General features: G+C 36.9%; 1 protein-coding gene across 1 annotated transcript in view; it reads right to left on the bottom strand.

The window, feature by feature from the left end:
• Window positions 1–18,946, bottom strand: part of ADGRV1 (adhesion G protein-coupled receptor V1) — a 459,983-nt gene that overhangs the window by 389,581 nt on the left and 51,456 nt on the right. The window contains exons 19-22 of the mRNA XM_036308704.1: window positions 16,519–16,645; window positions 15,406–15,623; window positions 14,064–14,807; window positions 11,553–11,926 (exon numbers count right to left, since the gene is read on the bottom strand). Coding sequence (XP_036164597.1) covers window positions 11,553–11,926; window positions 14,064–14,807; window positions 15,406–15,623; window positions 16,519–16,645 — 1,463 coding nt within the window. The remainder of the gene's footprint in view (window positions 1–11,552; window positions 11,927–14,063; window positions 14,808–15,405; window positions 15,624–16,518; window positions 16,646–18,946) is intronic.

Here is an 18,946-nt window from a genome sequence, read left to right as displayed (position 1 = left end):
TTTGGAACGTTCGTTCTAGATCTGTGAAATATGCTGTTGGTAATTTAATGGGGATTGCATTGAATCTATAAATTGCTTTGGGTAGTATGGACATTTTGATGATGTTGATTCTACCAATCCATGAACACGGTATATTCTTCCATCTGTTTATGTCTTCCTCTATCTCTTTTTTCAGTGTCCTGTAGTTTTCAGCATATAAGTCTTTTACCTCCTTAGTTAAGTTTATTCCTAGGTATTTTAATTTTTTTGGTGCAATGGTAAATGGGATTGCTCCTGTAGTTTCACTTTCTGTAGGTTCACTATTGGTGTAAAGAAATGCCATGGATTTCTTAGCATTAATTTTGTATCCTGCTACATTGCCAAATTCATTTATTAAGTCTAATAATTTTTTGATGGAGTCTTTAGGGTTCTGTATGTACAGTATCATGTCATCTGCAAATAAGGACAGTTTTACTTCTTCTTTTCCAATCTGGATGCCTTTTATTTCTTCTTCGTGTCTGATCGCAATGGCTAGTACTTCCAGTACTATGTTGAACAGGAGTGGTGAGAGGGGGCATCCCTGTCTTGTTCCTGTTTTTAGGGGGAATGGTTTTAGTTTTTGCCCATTGATTATGATGTTGGCTGTGGGTTTGTCATATATGGCTTTTATTATGTTGAGGTATGATCCCTCAATTCCTATCTTGCTGAGAGTTTTTATCAAGAAAGGGTGTTGGATTTTGTCAAATGCTTTTTCCGCATCAATTGATATGACTATGTGGTTTTTCTCTCTCAATTTGTTTATGTGATGTATCACATTTATTGATTTGCGGATATTGTACCATCCTTGCATCCCTGGGATAAATCCTACTTGGTCATGGTGTATGATCTTTTTGATGTACTGCTGGATCCGATTTGCTAGGATTTTGTTGAGGATTTTGGCATCTATGTTCATGAGGGATATTGGCCTGTAATTCTCTTTCATTGTATTGTCTTTATCTGGTTTTGGGATTAGGGTGATGTTGGCTTCATAGAATGAGCTGGGAAGTGCTCCTTCCTCTTGGATCTTTTGACATAGTCTGAGGAGGATAGGTTTTAGGTCTTCCTTGAATGTTTGGTAAAACTCCCCTGTGAAGCCATCTGGCCCCGGGCTTTTGTTTGCTGGAAGCTTTTTGATTACTGCTTCGATTTCCTCCATAGTTATTGGCCTATTGAGATTTTTAGATTCTTCCTGGTTAAGTTTTGGAAGGTTGTATTTATCTAGGAATATGTCCATTTCCTCCAGGTTGTCTAGTGTGTTGGAGTAGAGTTGTTCATAGTATTTTCTAACAATCCTTTGTATTTCTATGGGGTCTGAATAAAAAAAGACCCCGAATAGCTGCAGCAATCCTGAGAAAGAACAAAGTAGGAGGGATCTCAATACCAGATATCAAACTGTATTACAAAGCCACTGTTCTTAAAACAGCTTGGTACTGGCACAAGAACAGACATATAGATCAATGGAATAGAATAGAGACCCCAGAAATCAACCCAAACCAATATGCCCAATTAATATTCGACAAAGGAGGCAAGAGCATACAATGGAGTCAAGACAGTCTTTTCAATAAATGGTGTTGGGAAAATTGGACAGATACATGCAAAAGGATGAAACTAGATCACCAACTCACACCATACACAAAAATAAACTCAAAATGGATAAAAGACTTAAACGTAAGACGGGAAACCATAAAAATACTAGAGGAATCCACAGGCAGCGAAATCGCAAACATATGCCGAAGAAATTTCTTCTCTGATAATGCTCCTAGGGCAATGGAAACTAAAGAGAAAATAAACAAATGGGACTACATCAAAATAAAAAGCTTTTGCACAGCAAAGGAAACCATCAACAAAACAACAAGAAGACCCACTACATGGGAGAACATATTTGCCAATGATACCACCGATAAGGGTTTAATTTCCAACATTTACAGGGATCTCATGAAACTTAACAAAAGGAAGATAAACAATCCAATAAAAAAATGGGCAACGGACCTAGATAGACACTTTTCGAAAGAGGACATACAGAAGGCCGAAAGACATATGAAAACATGCTCAAAGTCACTAATTGTACGAGAGATGCAAATCAAAACGACAATGCGTTATCATCTCACACCTGTCAGAATGGCTATCATCAACAAATCAACAAACAACAAGTGTTGGAGAGGATGTGGAGAAAAAAGAACCCTTCTGCACTGCTGGTGGGAATGCAGACTGGTGAAGCCACTGTGGAGAACAGTATGGAGCTACCTCAGAAGACTAAAAATGGAACTCCCATTTGACCCAGTGATCCCACTACTAGGAATATATCCCAAGAAACCAGAAACGCCAATCAGAAAGGATATATGCACCCCTATGTTCATAGCAGCACAATTCACCATAGCTAAGATTTGGAAACAGCCTAAGTGCCCATCAGCAGATGAGTGGATTAGAAAACTGTGGTACATATACACAATGGAATACTATGCTGCGGTAAAAAAAAAGGAACTCTTGCCTTTTGCAACAGCATGGATGGAACTGGAGAGCATTATGCTAAGTGAAATAAGCCAGTCAGAGAAAGATAAATACCACATGATCTCACTCATTTGTGGATTATAGAGAACAACATAGACTGATGAAAAGGGACAGACTCAAAGACTGAGAAACAGCAATCAGGCTATCAATCCCCAGAAGGAAAGTAGGGGAGGGCGGGGGTAAGGGGAAGAGATCAACCGAAGGACTTGTATACATGTATATAAGCCATACCAATGGACATGGACAACAGGGGGATGGTAGCATGAGTGTGTGTGGGGGGGGAGGTTGGGGGTTAATGGGGGGGATGAGGACACATTTGTAATACCTTAACTAATAATAAAAAAAAAAAAAAGAAAAAAAACTGTTTCATATACTCAGAACTGTAAAAAAAAAAAAAAAAAAAAAAGATTTTCTGAAAAAAATAAAAGCATAGTTCTTTCTCTGGCTAAGTCTAAAGAAAAAGACAACTCAAATTCTATGAGTGAAGCACAGACAGAACAATTGGGGCAGAAGTCAGAGGTAGAGGGTGAAACATGACATCAGGAGAACACTCCAGGCCTGAACATGATATAATTGCGTGGATCAGAGGGAATCATGTTGAGGGTGGTGTAAGTGCAAGTGGGGAGAGCCTTGAGAAATGCCTGGTGGGGAGAGAATAGTTAGGTCAAGGACATTTATGTCTTGCTTAACTTAGTTTTGATATTTCTGTCATATAAACATAGTCATTCCTCAGTATCCACAGGTTATTTTTGGTTCTAAGACCACCCACACCATTAAAAGATTTCAAAATCTTCAAATGTTTAAGTCCCTTATATAAAAAGGTGTAGTATTAGCATATAACCTACACACGTCCTTTCTTATACCTCAAATCATCTCTAGATTACTTAAAATACCAAATATAATTTAATGCTATGTAAATAGTTGTTATACTGTATTGCTTATGGAATAGTAATAAAAAAAAGTGTGTTCATATGTTCCATACAGATACAACCACCACTGGCCTACTACAACTGCAGAACTACACAGTACCTATCGGCAACATGACTTTTTTTCAAATATTTCGATCCACATTTGGTTGAAACCAAGGATACAGAATCTGCAGAGATGCAGAGTCAACTCTATATACATGTTGTGTATGTGTGTCTATGTTATGTAGAAAACATTTTTATCTAAACAGTTTAAGATAGTGCTTATTCATTTTATGGAGCAAGAAGTTGTAATATCTTTTAGAATATGGTCTTCATATGCTTAAATTCTGAGTCTCTTGATTTAGTTTCTGTTTTATGTGAGCAAACACAATTCATTGGAAAAAACTACAACTGAATGGAGATCAAAATATAAATCCTTATATATGTCACTGGTTTTCATATCAATCATAAGCACTCTGATCAACATTAGATAAAGCCATTTCAGTACTGACATTAGGGCTAGAAAGAACAGATTTGAAATTTTTCTACAAACAGGAAGTTAAAAGTTATCAATGAGGAGAGAAAACCAAGATGGCGACATAGGTAAACACCGGAGATTGCTGCCTCGCACAACCACTTCGAAAATACAACTAAAAGACAGAATGGACATCACCCAGAACCACAGGAAGGCTGGCTGAGGGGAAATTCTACAACTAGAAGGAAATAGAAAAGCATACCGAGACTCAGAGGAGGCGCAGAACGGAAGTAAAATACTAAGGTGCGGAGGTGCATGCGGAGCAGGCTGGTGGCTGAGGGCGTGGTTGTTGTTTTCAATCGGGAGGGAGTCTCAGGCTCTGAGCTCCAGTTCCAGGCGAGTCTCTGGGGACCCAGACTCAAACGGGAGAAGCGGGACTGTCTGGTATCAGTCGGAACTCGAGGACAGCTTTCTCTCCGAGGTACTTGCAGCAGTTGCTGGGACACTGAGAGGCAGAGCCTCTGGGGATGGGACTGAGAGCAGCCATAACTGCTTGCTCCACCCGCCCTGTTGATCCGCTGGAACCCGCCCTGCCCAAGCCTTGCACAGAGGCATTTGCAGGATAGCCTCAGGCAAAGGCTAGGTTAGCACCTCCCTAGAGGACAGAAGTTCTCCCACTGCAGACACAGCTGATTCTCACAGCCAGTTAGCCTGGAAGTCAAATCCCCCCCAGTATTACCTACAACAATCAAGGCTTAACTACAACAAGACTGCGCACAAAGACCACAAGGGGGTGCACCAAGAAAGCATAAAAAATGCGGAGACAAAGAAACAGGACACAAATGACAGAAATGGAGGATATAGAGTTCAAAACCACACTTTTAAGGTCTCTCAAGAACTGTCTAGAAGCCACCGATAAATTTAGTAAGGCCCTCGAAAAGACTGGTGAGACCGCCGATAAATATAGTGAGATCCTCAAGAAATCTAATGAGACCCTCAATGCTGTGATAAAGGACCAACTAGAAATTAAGCATACACTGACTGAAATAAAGAATATTATACAGACTCCCAACAGCAGACCAGAGGAGCGCAAGAATCAAATCAAAGATTTGAAATGCAAAGAAGCAAAAAACCCAACCGGAAAAGCAAAATGAAAAAAGAATCCGAAAACACGAAGATAGTGTAAGGAGCCTCTGGGACAGCTTCAAGTGTACCAACATCCGAATTATAGGGGTGCCAGAAGATGAGAGAGATCAAGATATTGAAAACCTATTTGAACAAATAATGACAGAAAACTTCCCCTACCTGGTGAAAGAAATAGACTTACAAGTCCAGGAAGCGCAGAGAACCCCAAACAAAAGGAATCCAAAGAGGACCACACCAAGACACATCATAATTAAAATGCCAAGAGCAAAAGACTTAAGAGAGAATCTTAAAAACAGCAAGAGAAAGAAATTCAGTTACCTACAAGGGAATACCCATACGACTGTCAGCGGATTTCTCAACAGAAACTTTGCACGCCAGAAGGGAGTGGCAAGAAATATTCAAAGTGATGAATACCAAGAACCTACAACCAAGATTACTCTATCCAGCAATGCTATCATTCAAAATTGAAGGTCAGATAAAGAGCTTCACAGATAAGGAAAAGCTAAAGGAGTTCATCACCACCAAACCAGTATTATATGAAATGCTGAAAGGTATCCTTTAAGAAGAGGAAGAAGAAAAAGATAAAGATACAAATTATGAACAACAAATACACATCTATCAACAAGTGAATCTAAGAATCAAGTGAATAAATAATCTGATGAACAGAATGAACTGGTGATTATAATAGAATCAGGGACATAGAAAGGGAGTGGACTGACTATTCTTGGGGGGGAAAGGGGTGTGGGAGATGCGGGAAGAGAATGGACAAAAATCGTGCACCTATGGATGAGGACAGTGGCGGGGGAGTGATGGCGGAGGGTGGGGTGGGAACTGGGAGGAGGGGAGCTATGGGGGGAAAAAAGAGGAACAAATGTAATAATCTGAACAATAAAGATTTAATTTTAAAAAAAAAGTTATCAATGAGCATGAAGCACTTGATGTACCAGTAAATCCTCTGAGTTTTACTGAACATCAGCACTCTTACTTCAAAGTGTGGCAGCAACTCTGGTGCCTCAGAATGAACAAGACCACACACCCTGGGGCAATACTGTGACTCCTTTATTTGCCTGCGGGTCGACTAGCATGGGAAGCCCAAAACAACCAAGGCTGTCCAATTTGAACCAGAGGGTGAAATTATCAATACCAGAAGATGAGAAAGGCAGAGAGATTAAATCATTAAAATATTTTTTCTACTATTAAAATATTCATCTAATTGACTTTAGACTGATGATACAAGCAAATGTTTAGGCCAATATATGAAGGAGCAAAACACCAAATAATAATCATCAGAACCATCATCACTTCCTTTTTCACAAGAAACAATAGAAGCCATTACTGTTTTCCCTTTCAAGTCAGGCGGTTGCCAAGTCTTCAGACTAGCACAAGAGTAATTTTAAAGGTTAACATTGAGAAGAGTTCTTGATATGTATTTTCCTAGAAAAAAGAATGTACCATTCTGAGCCATGAATTGGCTTTCTCTATTGAAATAGAAGATTAAACGTAAACAATTACACATCCAATTAATTTTTTATTTTGCCACATGCTTGGGTGATGATGAGTGATATCAGATTATATCAATATCACTTCTATCTAAAGGAATCTATTCACATAACATATGGCAGGCACTTAAAACCAAACACAGGCCAAGTTAAATAATATTCTCACTTTTACAAAGATGCTCTCAAAATGTCTCTAAATTTTGTCTTAAGTCATGAGTTTATAAACATAAAACATATCCCAAGTATTAGTTATAAATGTAAAATAATGAGATTAGTAAGTTCTATGAATCACTATAAAGAGCAACCTCATTAATTTATAATTAGGTGATATACAAGATTGTAGGACATATAAAAATAGGGCAAAAATAAGGTGGAGAGAAAATAACATATAAAGTACATAAAATATAAAATACAGGAAGGTAACATGAGAGTGTGGTTACTAGGCTATAGAACCATCATCTGTTCAGTATAGGTTTCACTTGGGATCCAAAGTAAGCCTCATCAGGGCTCCAAACTGCATACAGGTTTATTCATTCATTCAGCTTTAATTTATTAATCGCCTACTATTTGCCAGGACATGGTATTCCTGGTTACGAGGGAATAAATAAATAAAAAATAATTCTCATCTCTTTCAATATGCCAAAGAGTAGATGATGTCATATTCTACATATTTGCATTATTTAACGTGATTATATTTTCATTTTAACTTTGATATTACTTTATAAGTCTATACAAATGTAAAAAGTATAATACAACTCAGAAGTCTTTAAAGGGTGTTTATTGCCTTCAGCATTTTTGAAGGGCTAAGAAAAAAGTTAACTTTCCAATGTCACTGAGAAGAATCTAGAGATGACAGTGGTTTTTATTTCTGGAAATGAAGCAAATAAGCATAAAATTTAAGTTCCAAAGACAATTCCAGGCATAAATTAAACCAGCAGTTCTCAAATATTTTTGTTTCAGGACCCCTGAACACTCACAAAAATTATTGAGAACACTAAGGATTTTTTTGCTTGTGTTGTTGAAACCTATTGATATTACCATTTTACAACTGAAAACTGGAAAAAATATTGATATATTAATCATTTTAAAACAGCAATAATAAACTCATTACATGCTTACAAATAAGCAACATATTTTATAAGAAATAAGTATACTTTCTAAAACAAAAAGTTAGTAATAAGGGAGCATTGTTTTATATTTTTACAAATCTCTTTAATGTCTACCTTAATAGAAGACAGCTAAATTTTAGTATTTCCTTCTGCAATCAATTTGTCTTTTGCTATTTATGTTGATTTAAGTATATAAAGAATGTCTAGGTTTGTATAAAAATATAAAAATGGAGGAGGATTTAATAGTCTTTTTAGATAGCTATAGGTATTCTTCCTTGATATTTTTAACCAAAATTTGACAAGTGGTAGTTTCTTAGAGTTAAGTTGCAATGTGAAATCATACTCTAATACATTAAAACCCATTGGTCTATTTTACATTTTGAATCAATCTTTTTACCCAGGCATGGTTTTGTAATAATATGCATTGATTATCTGGAAACTATTGGTTCACAGATCTGCCAAATGTTGACACATTTCATTTTACAAAATAAATAAGTCACACTTGCTAACTGCAAGGTTTTTAAGTATTGAGAAACAGGCAAGCTCACTTTGGCAGATGAAAGTGTTCCAAAATTCTAATTTTTATTTGAAAGCTTAAATTTTTATCATTGGCAACAAGTACTATCAGTAGTTTTTCTTGTAGTCACTGACTCACTTCATTTTCATGAAAATGCATTCCAGATACCCATGTCCAAATAACCAAAATCTGTCAGTCATATTTTTCAAGTAAAAGTGATGTCCCATGAAAAGCACAGCTAGTTGAACTCACAAGGCACTAGCAGATACTTTTCTTCCGGGCAACTACCATGTTTGGTCAAAGCAGAAGTGCTTTATTTGTGATTCTCATTTTGTGACATGAAACACTAAAAAGACAGGGATTCCAGGGTCAAGATGTTAACAAATTAATATTCTGGACTGCTTCATCAAAGATATTCTTATGTGAAAATCTGCACCTTTTAAACTACAGGCAAGTGGGGCAGAATAAAGCAATGACGACTTATACAGTTTAGTGCCTCTGCCTCAAGTCATACAAGGAACTACCAGACAGCATATTTGTGGCAACCACTGCTTCTGCAGTGCACTTGTCAATAAAATGAGAAAGATATCTTAGTATTTTCATAAAATTAGGCTTGACCTTTGGAGAACTCCTCAAACATATCAGAGACCCCAGGGCTACACTTTGAGAATGGCTTCAGCAAGCCATAAATATGATTGATGATGATGATGATAAAACTATTTCATAGCATCCCTGTCTTCAAATCATTCTAAGATGAAAGTAAGAGTTGTATACTTCTATTCTTAATAGTTTCAGGAATGAAAATTTGTAATATTCCTGACAATCAAATTCCGATGTTCAACCTTTTAGACTCAATTATTAACACTTTTCCTATGTTAACAATCTAAACTTTACTCTTTCCAATATAGATACACTGTATTCTATTTCTCCCATGTGGGCTTGGGGAATAACCAGTCATGTTTTCTTTTTCTTTCCAGCAATTCTACTAGCATAGTTGGGACAGCCTCCATAGGGAAGTTCACTCTTCTGCAATCAAAGGCTTGACTGGCCTCATTCAAATTCTGAGATTTCTGGGAACAGACAAAGTTGCATACCTAGGTGGACCTAACCAACACCAACCCAATCTAGATATAGAACTTGTGAGACAAGCCAGAATACTTACTGTAATGGTCCAGAAAGCCAGAGAAATACTCAAAAACTATTAGTTATTTAGGCAGGTTTTTCAAATTTATGTGATTTGTTGGGGTTTTTTTTCCAGTTTAACTGAAACTAAAAGTGTTTGTTATCTGAACTATGAGCCTTTTCATTTTTTTATATTAAAACACATTCATAAGTTCAATAAAGACTTTTGAGTATCTACTATGTTCCATTCTAGGTGTGAGAGAGACAATCATGAACAATAAGACCTTATTACACTCAGAGCTCTCTCATCTTTGTGGTGAAAATGGATAAACAGTAAGTGAACGGACTTATAAGTAACAAAGAAAATATAAGAGTTTGATCAATGCTAGAAAAAAAAAAGTAGAACTAGGTGAAGAAACAGAAAGTGATTAATTGAAAGAACAGAGTAAGAAAGTCCTCATTGAGGAGACATCTTTGGAGCTGAGACTTGAATGACTAAATCCTGAAGAGCTGGAATAAGAGAGATCCAAAGAGAGAAGCTAAGAAGTCCTGGTGCCCTAAGATAGGAACTGAAACAGTCTGACTGCAACACAAGGACCAAAGGGGAGAATTATAGGAGAGGTCAGAGCCATAGACTGGTGCCAGGTCCTGAGGAACTGAGGGGAAGCTGGCTTTCCCTGGCACTACAATGGTTCTCACACCCTCATGGACGCCATCTGTCTTTTAAAAAATAGATGATGATACTGAAATATAGAAGGAAAGATGACAGGTTAGAAGTCACAAGACATCCCATTGTATCTTAGGAGAAAAAAGGAAAGGAAAATGAATATTAAGTACTAGTAACTGCCAAACTTTGAACTATGTATTGATCTTGTCTCAAATAATTCAACTTCGGTTAGTTATTTGCTTGGGTCTCTAAGCCTCAGTGGCTATAACCCTATAAAGTGGAGGGAGTAATAATATTTGTTGCAGTTCTATTATGGATTGTCATAAAGGTGCATGAAAACCAACATGTAAAGTACTTTGACGACTGAGTATCTATTAAAAGGTATTATCATTATAAATAAACATATTTCTTTAATTAGAGATTTGTATGACATTGGTCCTGCCTACTCTAGGACAGTCTCTTTCTGGTATAGAAAAATACCACTATTTGTAAATCTCATGATTATCACCATCCAAAGTGCTAAGAGGGACAATGAGATGCCCCAATTTGAGCTATAATGAAGCCTGTGACCTAGATACTTTTTTCATGCTCTTCCAATTCATGTTTTTCTTATTAATCACTTCAATTTGCATATATACCCTTCTAAAACCACTTGCAAAGGGAAAGACTCTCTTGTTCCTTGGCAGCTTTTCACAGACATTGAGCTGTTGCAGTCACATTTGACACCTGTGAAGTAGTTTCATGAGATCTCACATTACTGAACAGGAAACCAAGATGATTACGAATCTTTGAAAACTTGGACAGGACTGATAAGGACAGTAAAACAGCCTAATTAATTAAGCTGGCCAAGATGGTTGATAAGAAAGGTGTTTATGCCAAAACCGGTTTGGCTCAGTGGATAGAGCGTCGGCCTGCGGACTGAAGGGTCCCGGGTTCGGTTCCGGTCAAGGGCATGTACCTGGGTTGCGGGCACATCCCCAGTGGGAGATGTGCTGGAGGCAGCTGATCGATGTTTCTCTCTCATCGATGTTTCTGGCTCTCTATCTCTCTCCCTTCCTCTCTGTAAAAAATCAATAAAATATATTTTAAAAAAAAAAAAAGAAAAGAAATGCGTTTATACCCAACAACTAAGAATGTTGTAACTACTGAAGTACTAGTGCATTTGGCATGCAGAAAAAAAAAAACCTCAAAATATTGTATTTAATAAAGTTTCCATTATAATTATTCATAGAAGCTTTCAATACATATTATTTCACCTACTTATGTGGCAATTAAATAGTAGCTTAAAAGTAAATTACATGTGGAGTGTAATTATATATTCTATGAAGTGCATTAAGTTTCAAGATAATGGCTAAAGTTTCATTTGCTAACTTGTTATTACTTCTAGCAGCTCATTAAGCTTCTGACTCAAACTGTGAACTTATAAGAGCAAAGACCTTATAATTTACATTTGCAACCACTGGCTCATTCATACTTTGGGGCATAGATACTCAAGCAATCTTACCAAATGAAAGAAAGCTCACTCCCAAACAAATTTACCTACAATGAATTTGTTAACTCCAAAATTCAAGCTCACTACTTACCTCTGGTATACAAGCCCCTGTGAAACCAAACAGCCCATTGGCATTGTCACTTTTTTGTATTATTAATCTTGCTGTAGCATTCTGTTCAGAAATACGAGCTCCTCCATATACAGAGACTAGTTTAAGGATGAATAACTCTTCTCCTTCCTCTTCATTATCATCTTTTGCAGAAATAATGAAGGATTTGTTGGTTTCTCCCTGTCTGAACTCCAGATACCCAGAGACAGGGTGTAAATCACTCTTTGCTGGCATGGCGTGAAGTTCATAAATTTCTTCAAGGGTCAGTTTCTGCTCATAGAACCTCACATCCTGCATCAGACCTGTAAATCTGTCACTGCCATTCATTCCTGCCCCAATTCTCAGAGTTCCAGGACCTGAAATGAGAAACGGGTTTATTAAATGCTTCAACATCCACTAGTCTCCTGTCCTAAATTACAAGTGTGATTCAGAAAGTGAAGCAACTGTATTGAAAGGTTTTTATAAGTAAAGCTTTTGCATAACTAGAATATAATCAAATAAAGACTTTCTGTTTTGATGAAAAAATGATTCAATAATCACTGGGATTTAAGATATTTTGTACTAGAGGATATTTTATACATGTGTATGTATGTATGTGTATATATCTGGAAGACATTTCTTCCAGGAAATTTTAAAATTTCCTTGCACATCTAGGAATGAAATCATTTAACTCAGTTACAATTTTAATACTTTAGTATGACTATTTTTTAAAAATTTCAAGGCTTGATCTGTTAGAAATTCATCTTGAGTTAAATAAAATATTGAGAATTTAAGAAAATAAGTTTTTGTGGACCAAGTATAACTATCCATAAAACTAATGCAATGAATGTAGAAAAAAACCTTTTTTCTTCCCAGGAACAACTTTATATGTGAATCTTGGGTAATAACAACATGCAGCCCTTTTCAAGAATTCACCAATTCTCATTCTTTACTTATTCCCTCTCCAAGGCTTGGCAGTGATTTGGGGGAAAGTACAAGTACTATTCCTTATCAAGATCACCAATCAAGGCAATTTTACAAGTCAATGCCCAGATAGCTCTCTTAGGGTAGTTCACATGCAGCCTACACATTATTATCACAGTTGTCCCAGGCCTTCTCTAGTGGTTCTGGACCAACTATATAGTAATGAGAGTGAAATATGTAAACAGGGAAAAATATTGATGAACCTCATAAACAATACTAAACAAAAGAAGCCAGACACTCAAACGTACACTGCTCAATTCCATTTACATATATTTTAAAAAGGGAAAGCTACTCTTATGCTCTTGTAAAGAGCAATACTAGGTGGACAGGGTGGTGAGTTAGAGACTTGAAAAGAGCCAAAAGGGGCTCCTAAAATGCTGTTTCTTGATCTGGGGGCTGGTTACATGGTTTTAAAGTTTTAAAAAATTCAACTACCTGTACACTTACTATATGTACACGTTTACATATTTTATAATATAAAACACATAGTATATTTCATTAATAACTTTTAAAACTACAGACACCCTTTTAATTTTCTTTCCAAGTTTCAAATTTCAAAAACAATCTAAGTTCCCTGCAGTAAGCTAAACAGAGGAATAGAAACACAGCTCTCACTAACACCAATTTTTCCCATTCTTATTCTACCACCATGCTATCACCAAAGGAATCAAAGTTAACACATACATGTATATATTCACGCGATCAAAAAGTGAACAATTCAATGCCACAAATACTGTAAGAATACATCTTTTTTTCCTAATAAAAAAACATAACCAGATATCTAATGCAGGAGGTTCAGAAGAAAATATCCTATTACACAATAAACAAATAAAGGCTGCTCTACTTCCTTAGTAAATGAAAAACAGAATCAAATCTTAAGATGGAGGGGCTGAAGGGGAATTTGTGATTATAATGGACATAACCAATATTGTGTGTAAACATGCTAAATGTGCTTCTCAAGAAACAGCATCAGCTCCAGCTTAAAGACCATAATGATGATCTTTTCAAAGCACTCCACAGAACTCACCAATTTATTCCTTATACTATAAACCCATGAAACTGTCGGGGTTTTTATGTAATATTTCTCTTGTGCTTTCTCTTTAACGTATCTTCACCACCTTCCACCTCCAACAATATTGAGCTAGCAGCAGTTCCCATTACAACGCGCTATTTCACATTTCCGCACCTTTGCTCTTTTCTCTACCTGAAACGTTATGCCCCATCCACCATTACCACAGGAGGAATAGGTGTTCCTCCTTCGTATTTGTTTTCTTTCTTCCTACAATGTGCTGAAGTAATCAGATTAAACATCTCTTTCCCAGAGCCTATTTCAGGAACCTCAAAGGCAAATACTTTGCTTAATCCATTTCTGTAGTACCCAGCACATAATTTATTGTCTTGGTAGGCACATAGTGTTATTTAAAGAAATTAAATCAATACACAAGCAGATTTTAAAATACCTGTTAGCTTTTAAGAAATCAAATTCTTTTAAAATTCCAAATTCAGTGTCCTTGTAAAGATAACACTCACCATCAGTGATGGCTTCTCCTTTCAGACTCTTGATTCCTCTGGGCATTGCACTTCCATCAAGGTAGAATTCAATTATGCCATCATCCAGGATAATGAGAAGATGAAGCCAAATATTCTCTTCTACATATTTCAGGGCTGTTGTCTTGGCAACATAGGTAGCATTGGATCCCAAAGTTTTGTAATGAAGGGAAAGTGTCACATGGGATTCGTTGGTTTGAATTTTTACCCCATAGTAGATGCTTCCATTACCATCATCCTTTGCTATAACAAATCCATTAGTATTGGCATTGGGCATTACCCAAGCTGAAAAAGTAAAATTGGCAATTGAGTTGTTCCTGGAAGGATGGTATTTTTGATTAACAGTTCCAAATGCACCCTCTTGTCCACTGAAGTACAAAGCATCTGTCCCGCTATGGTGACGCCTCATGTGTGGCTGTAAATGCACAGTGCTGGGGAAAAGTCCAACCAGCAGAAGATCTGTCATTGGAGGCAAACCAGCAGGGAACTCACTGGACAGGATTTCCCAGCCTACACGTACATTACCAAAGACACCCTGTTGCCTCAAAATGGTGAAGTTGGTGATATAAGACATATCGTCTTCTGAGAGAACATCTTCTGCTACTTCTCTCTCTAAGCACTCTGGATCCAAGATAAAAACTCCAAAGGGATCATCATTGAATGGAATCATAACTGTCACCTGGAGGTTGGTTCCTGCTAGTTGACCCCCAGGACCTGGGGACCCACCTATAGTAAGAAAATTTGTAATGAATGAGAAACCAGAATTTAAAATACTGTCTAGTTGAAGGTGAAGACAATAGATTTTTTCAGCAAATTTTCAGTTAAATAATTTACTCATTCATCAATGACCAACATGTCACCATATGGCTTTTACACACATTTTCCGGGGTGAAAGCAAAATTTCATTAAAAATCAGTGCAGCCTGAAAAAAAGAATATTAACTAGAGAAGTTTAATTCCTGTGCTTAAAACCAACAGTGATAGGAAAATTGATTGTTTAAAAAATGAGCAATCTTTAAGCTACCATGAATTCGTTCTTCCTAATTTCCATTAATTTTTTGTTGGAGACACTATATTTGGGTGGGGAAAAATCTGTTTACAAGTTTGAGGACGAATGTAAGTCTCCATCCATAAAATTTAACCAAGACCACAAAATAAACATTAAAAATAACACTTCTATCAAAAATGGTATTTTGACATATATTGTCAGACAATCTAGATATACTTATTTCTTCATTGATGGCATTTTTTCTACAGGTCTAATTATTTAAATGTAAAATATTAAACTTTACTGGCAAAAGAAAAGAGATGGGAAAACACAGCACCTGAAATATTTACTAGCTTTAAAATATAAAACTCATTGAATTCAGGAATGTTATCTGGAAAAGCATGGAGGATGATTGGTTTGGCTCCTTCTCCATCCGTGAAGTTTACAGTCCCTGAAGTTTCATAGAACTCTTGTCCAGGCTGCAAAGCAGAATCATTCTGAAACAGCTGCCAAGCCACAGAAACATTGCCAAAGTGTCCTCGCTGCCGCACAACCCTGTATAACAAATTAAAGAGAATTCATTTTTATGGAAAATGGATAAGTAAGTAATGAAACTAACTCCAATGGAGGCTTGCTGTATTTCCTCAGAAACACACTTTTTCCATTTATCATCTTTAATATAAAGGAGCCAGGCAGTCCTAACTGAGCAACCATGAGGAATCTAATGGAAGAACGAAATAGAGCTTAATAAAGAGAACCAATCTTTTTTTTCTTTTTTCATCCTCACCTGAGGATATTTTTCTATTAGTTCTTAGAGAGAGTGGAAGAGAGAGAGGGAAACGCAGAGAGAAATATTGATGTGAGAGAAACACATCAATTCGTTGCCTCCTGCATGAGCCCGGACCAGGGCCTGAGCCAGGGAAAAGCCTACAACTGAGGTATGTGCCCTTGACCAGAATCGAACCCAAGACCCTTCGGTCCACAGGCCGGAGCTCTAGCCACTCAGCAAAACTGGCTAGGGCAAGAGAAGCAATCTTAAAAGTGATAGTCTTCCAAGTCCAAACTAAAAGATAAATTCTAAGCCCAAAAAACTTTCTTTGAGAACTGGCAAATGTTCTTCAAAAGTACAGGATGAGGAAGTCACATATCATTTGAGAGCAGTTCCAGAAAACTTTGAATATTCATCTCTCAGTCTTGACAAAGGATGGAAGTTGGGGCAAGGAACGTGGGGAGAATAATTTCTGCTCACCAGCTAAGGTGTCATTTTCTTTTCTTTTTTTAAACAAGTGACAACAGCATAAAAAAAATGTTTACAATTCATTCAGACTACCAACTTTAAAATTATTCAATTCTTAACCAGTATTTTCATTTTGAAAGATTAGTGCTTCAAAAGATTTTATTTTATTTTATTGTACACAATTTTGAATTTGCCTTATCCAAATATGCTTACCAAAATGAATTAGTCTTTCCTTCTTCTACTGCTTTGTCTATGGGCTCCAAAGAAAAAATACCATTTGGGTCATCATTAGCTTCAATTATCACTGTAGCTATTCCATGTTGATATACTACTGTATCGCCTAAATTAAAAACAGAAAAGTTAAAATAACAAAAAGTAGTTAACTTCCTGTTAAATTTGTATTTTTAACTAAGAAATACTTTATAATTAAATTCAAATTTCAGCAAGAATTTCCTCATTAAAGGTCATAAATAAATGAGAGAAAGATGCCTAAATAAGTTTTGCCGGGAGCTGGTCCATGCTTGCTGTTTCAAGGGACCTGGCATATATGGCATACTGTTCTTAATATGTTTGCTCACCTTCTTGGCACTATGTGTTTTAACCAAGGTCTCTGAGAAAGGTTGTTTCCCCAGGTAGGGATTTTCCCCTGAAGCTAGGGAGGGAATAAAACCTCTTAACTAAGTGCCAGGCGGGTAATTAATCACTTTAACTACGAACAATCATGCTTAAGCTACATAATCTTTACTCCCTGGAATGGAAATAAGAAACGCCCTAACCTTTGTAATAGAGATTGATAGGATTGAATCAACTGGTATAAATACAGATGTAACAAGACAGCAAGACTCAGAACTCAGAATACAGAGCTTAGAAGACAGGACTAAGAACACAGAACCTACTCAGAACCTAGAGACAGAAGAACTTCGCTGGAGAGAACATGGAAAAAGATCCTGGACTGAACCTGACTACAGAAATTGGCAAGAGAAACTGACTAGAACCTGGTGACTGAACCTGGCTGGATAACCTGGACAGAACCTGGCTGGAGAACCTAGCGAGGGAACATGGCTACAGAACCTGGCTGGAGAACCTAGCAAGAGAACATGGACACAGAACCTGGCTGGAGATCCAGACCAGAACTTGGCTGGAGATCCTGGCTAGAGATCCTGGCTAGGCTGCTGATCAACTGAACGCTGTCCCTGTGTCATTCCTTCTTTGCCGACTCCATCCACACCTTTGGGGACCCCTGGACCTGCTGGGGTTGGACTCCGGCAAAGTTTAATGTGACTTGTATTTGAGGAAATGTATAATTACAGAAGAGCTACTTTATTTTTAAAAGTACGAAAACTTTCCTTCACAATAGGAATATCACTTCAATACTTTAATTAGAAATAAAAAACATAGCTTGATCTAATTTCAAACTTTTGAGATAGATGTTTTCCATTTCATAAAAAATGAAAGAATTACCACACAACATAAAAATACTCCTGTCCATATTAACTGGAATCACTGGCTTGAGCATTTCCCTGTAATTCTCTGCCTTCAGGCAGTGGAGTTTGATCTGGTCATAGAACAAAGAAATCTTTATGGTGCTGAACTTGAGTCCTCTCTATTTCATTTCTTTCCATTATTGCCAATATTTGAGGTCTCTTCTCCTCACTTTCCTGAGTTACATCCTGAGTTTCATAGCTCTTCCTCTTTGCTCCAGCTGTTCCCTGTGCAAGCAAAAGTCCTTCCTATCTTTACTCAACCTCTCTTCTCACTTCTCAAAACCAGCTCAAGCAACAACCCTTCCAGAAATTCTTCATTGAATGCCCAGGTGAATGGTAACTATCAGGCATAAACTCCCACTGCCAGCACTAGGTCACATTAGAGATGCTGCCCCTCCAGCTCACATCATTGATCCCCTCAGATCCTCAATGTTTTGACATTACAGAAGGAGAGAAAAGAAGAAAGAGAACTAAGAAATATAAAAAGCACAAATTTGTATAATCCAAGCCTTCAAAGCTCGAGCCATTCGATTCTCAGATGTGATCATTTCTGGAAAAATACTGAAGACGTATGCAGTGGCAGTATACATGCCATACCTTCATACCTCAGGCCAGTGGCCCAATCACACCTTGTGCATGTTCATTCATTCACTCTCTCTCAAATAAAAAACACATTTTCTCAGTGATACATCTTACAGAATAAACTTACTCTATTAAAACAGTCATTTCTTCATCAACTTTCTATACCTCACAACAAACTTTTTTTTTCACTTTCAGTTCTCCAAAATAATTTTATCTGGAGCTATTTCTTGCATTTAAATTTTAGGATAGTGATTGGATTCACCAAAATGTTTCTGGTTTACATAAGATCTGATTATGTTTGCAACTGTGAAATACTTTTTGTGGCCATTATTCTATGAAGTCAAATTTTTTTCTCACTAGAGAATAGCTTCTACTTATTACTTTGTTTTTTCTTAGTTGGGTCATGTGAAAAATGAGAAAGAGAGGAAGGGAAATACGATGAAAGACACAAATGGAGAAGGGAGACAAAAAGACAGGGAGAATGCTAGAGAAACACAGCACCTACAAAAAATTAAGTGATCTCTTTCTCTTCCTCTTTCCCTCTGAATGTTTCCATCCAAAAGCACAATGTTTCA

Source organism: Myotis myotis, unplaced genomic scaffold, assembly GCF_014108235.1.
Source record: "Myotis myotis isolate mMyoMyo1 unplaced genomic scaffold, mMyoMyo1.p scaffold_m19_p_5, whole genome shotgun sequence".
Classification (NCBI taxonomy): domain Eukaryota; kingdom Metazoa; phylum Chordata; class Mammalia; order Chiroptera; family Vespertilionidae; genus Myotis; species Myotis myotis.
The sequence above is the reverse complement of the archived record's forward strand: the minus strand, read 5'-3'. Positions and strand labels throughout refer to the sequence as shown.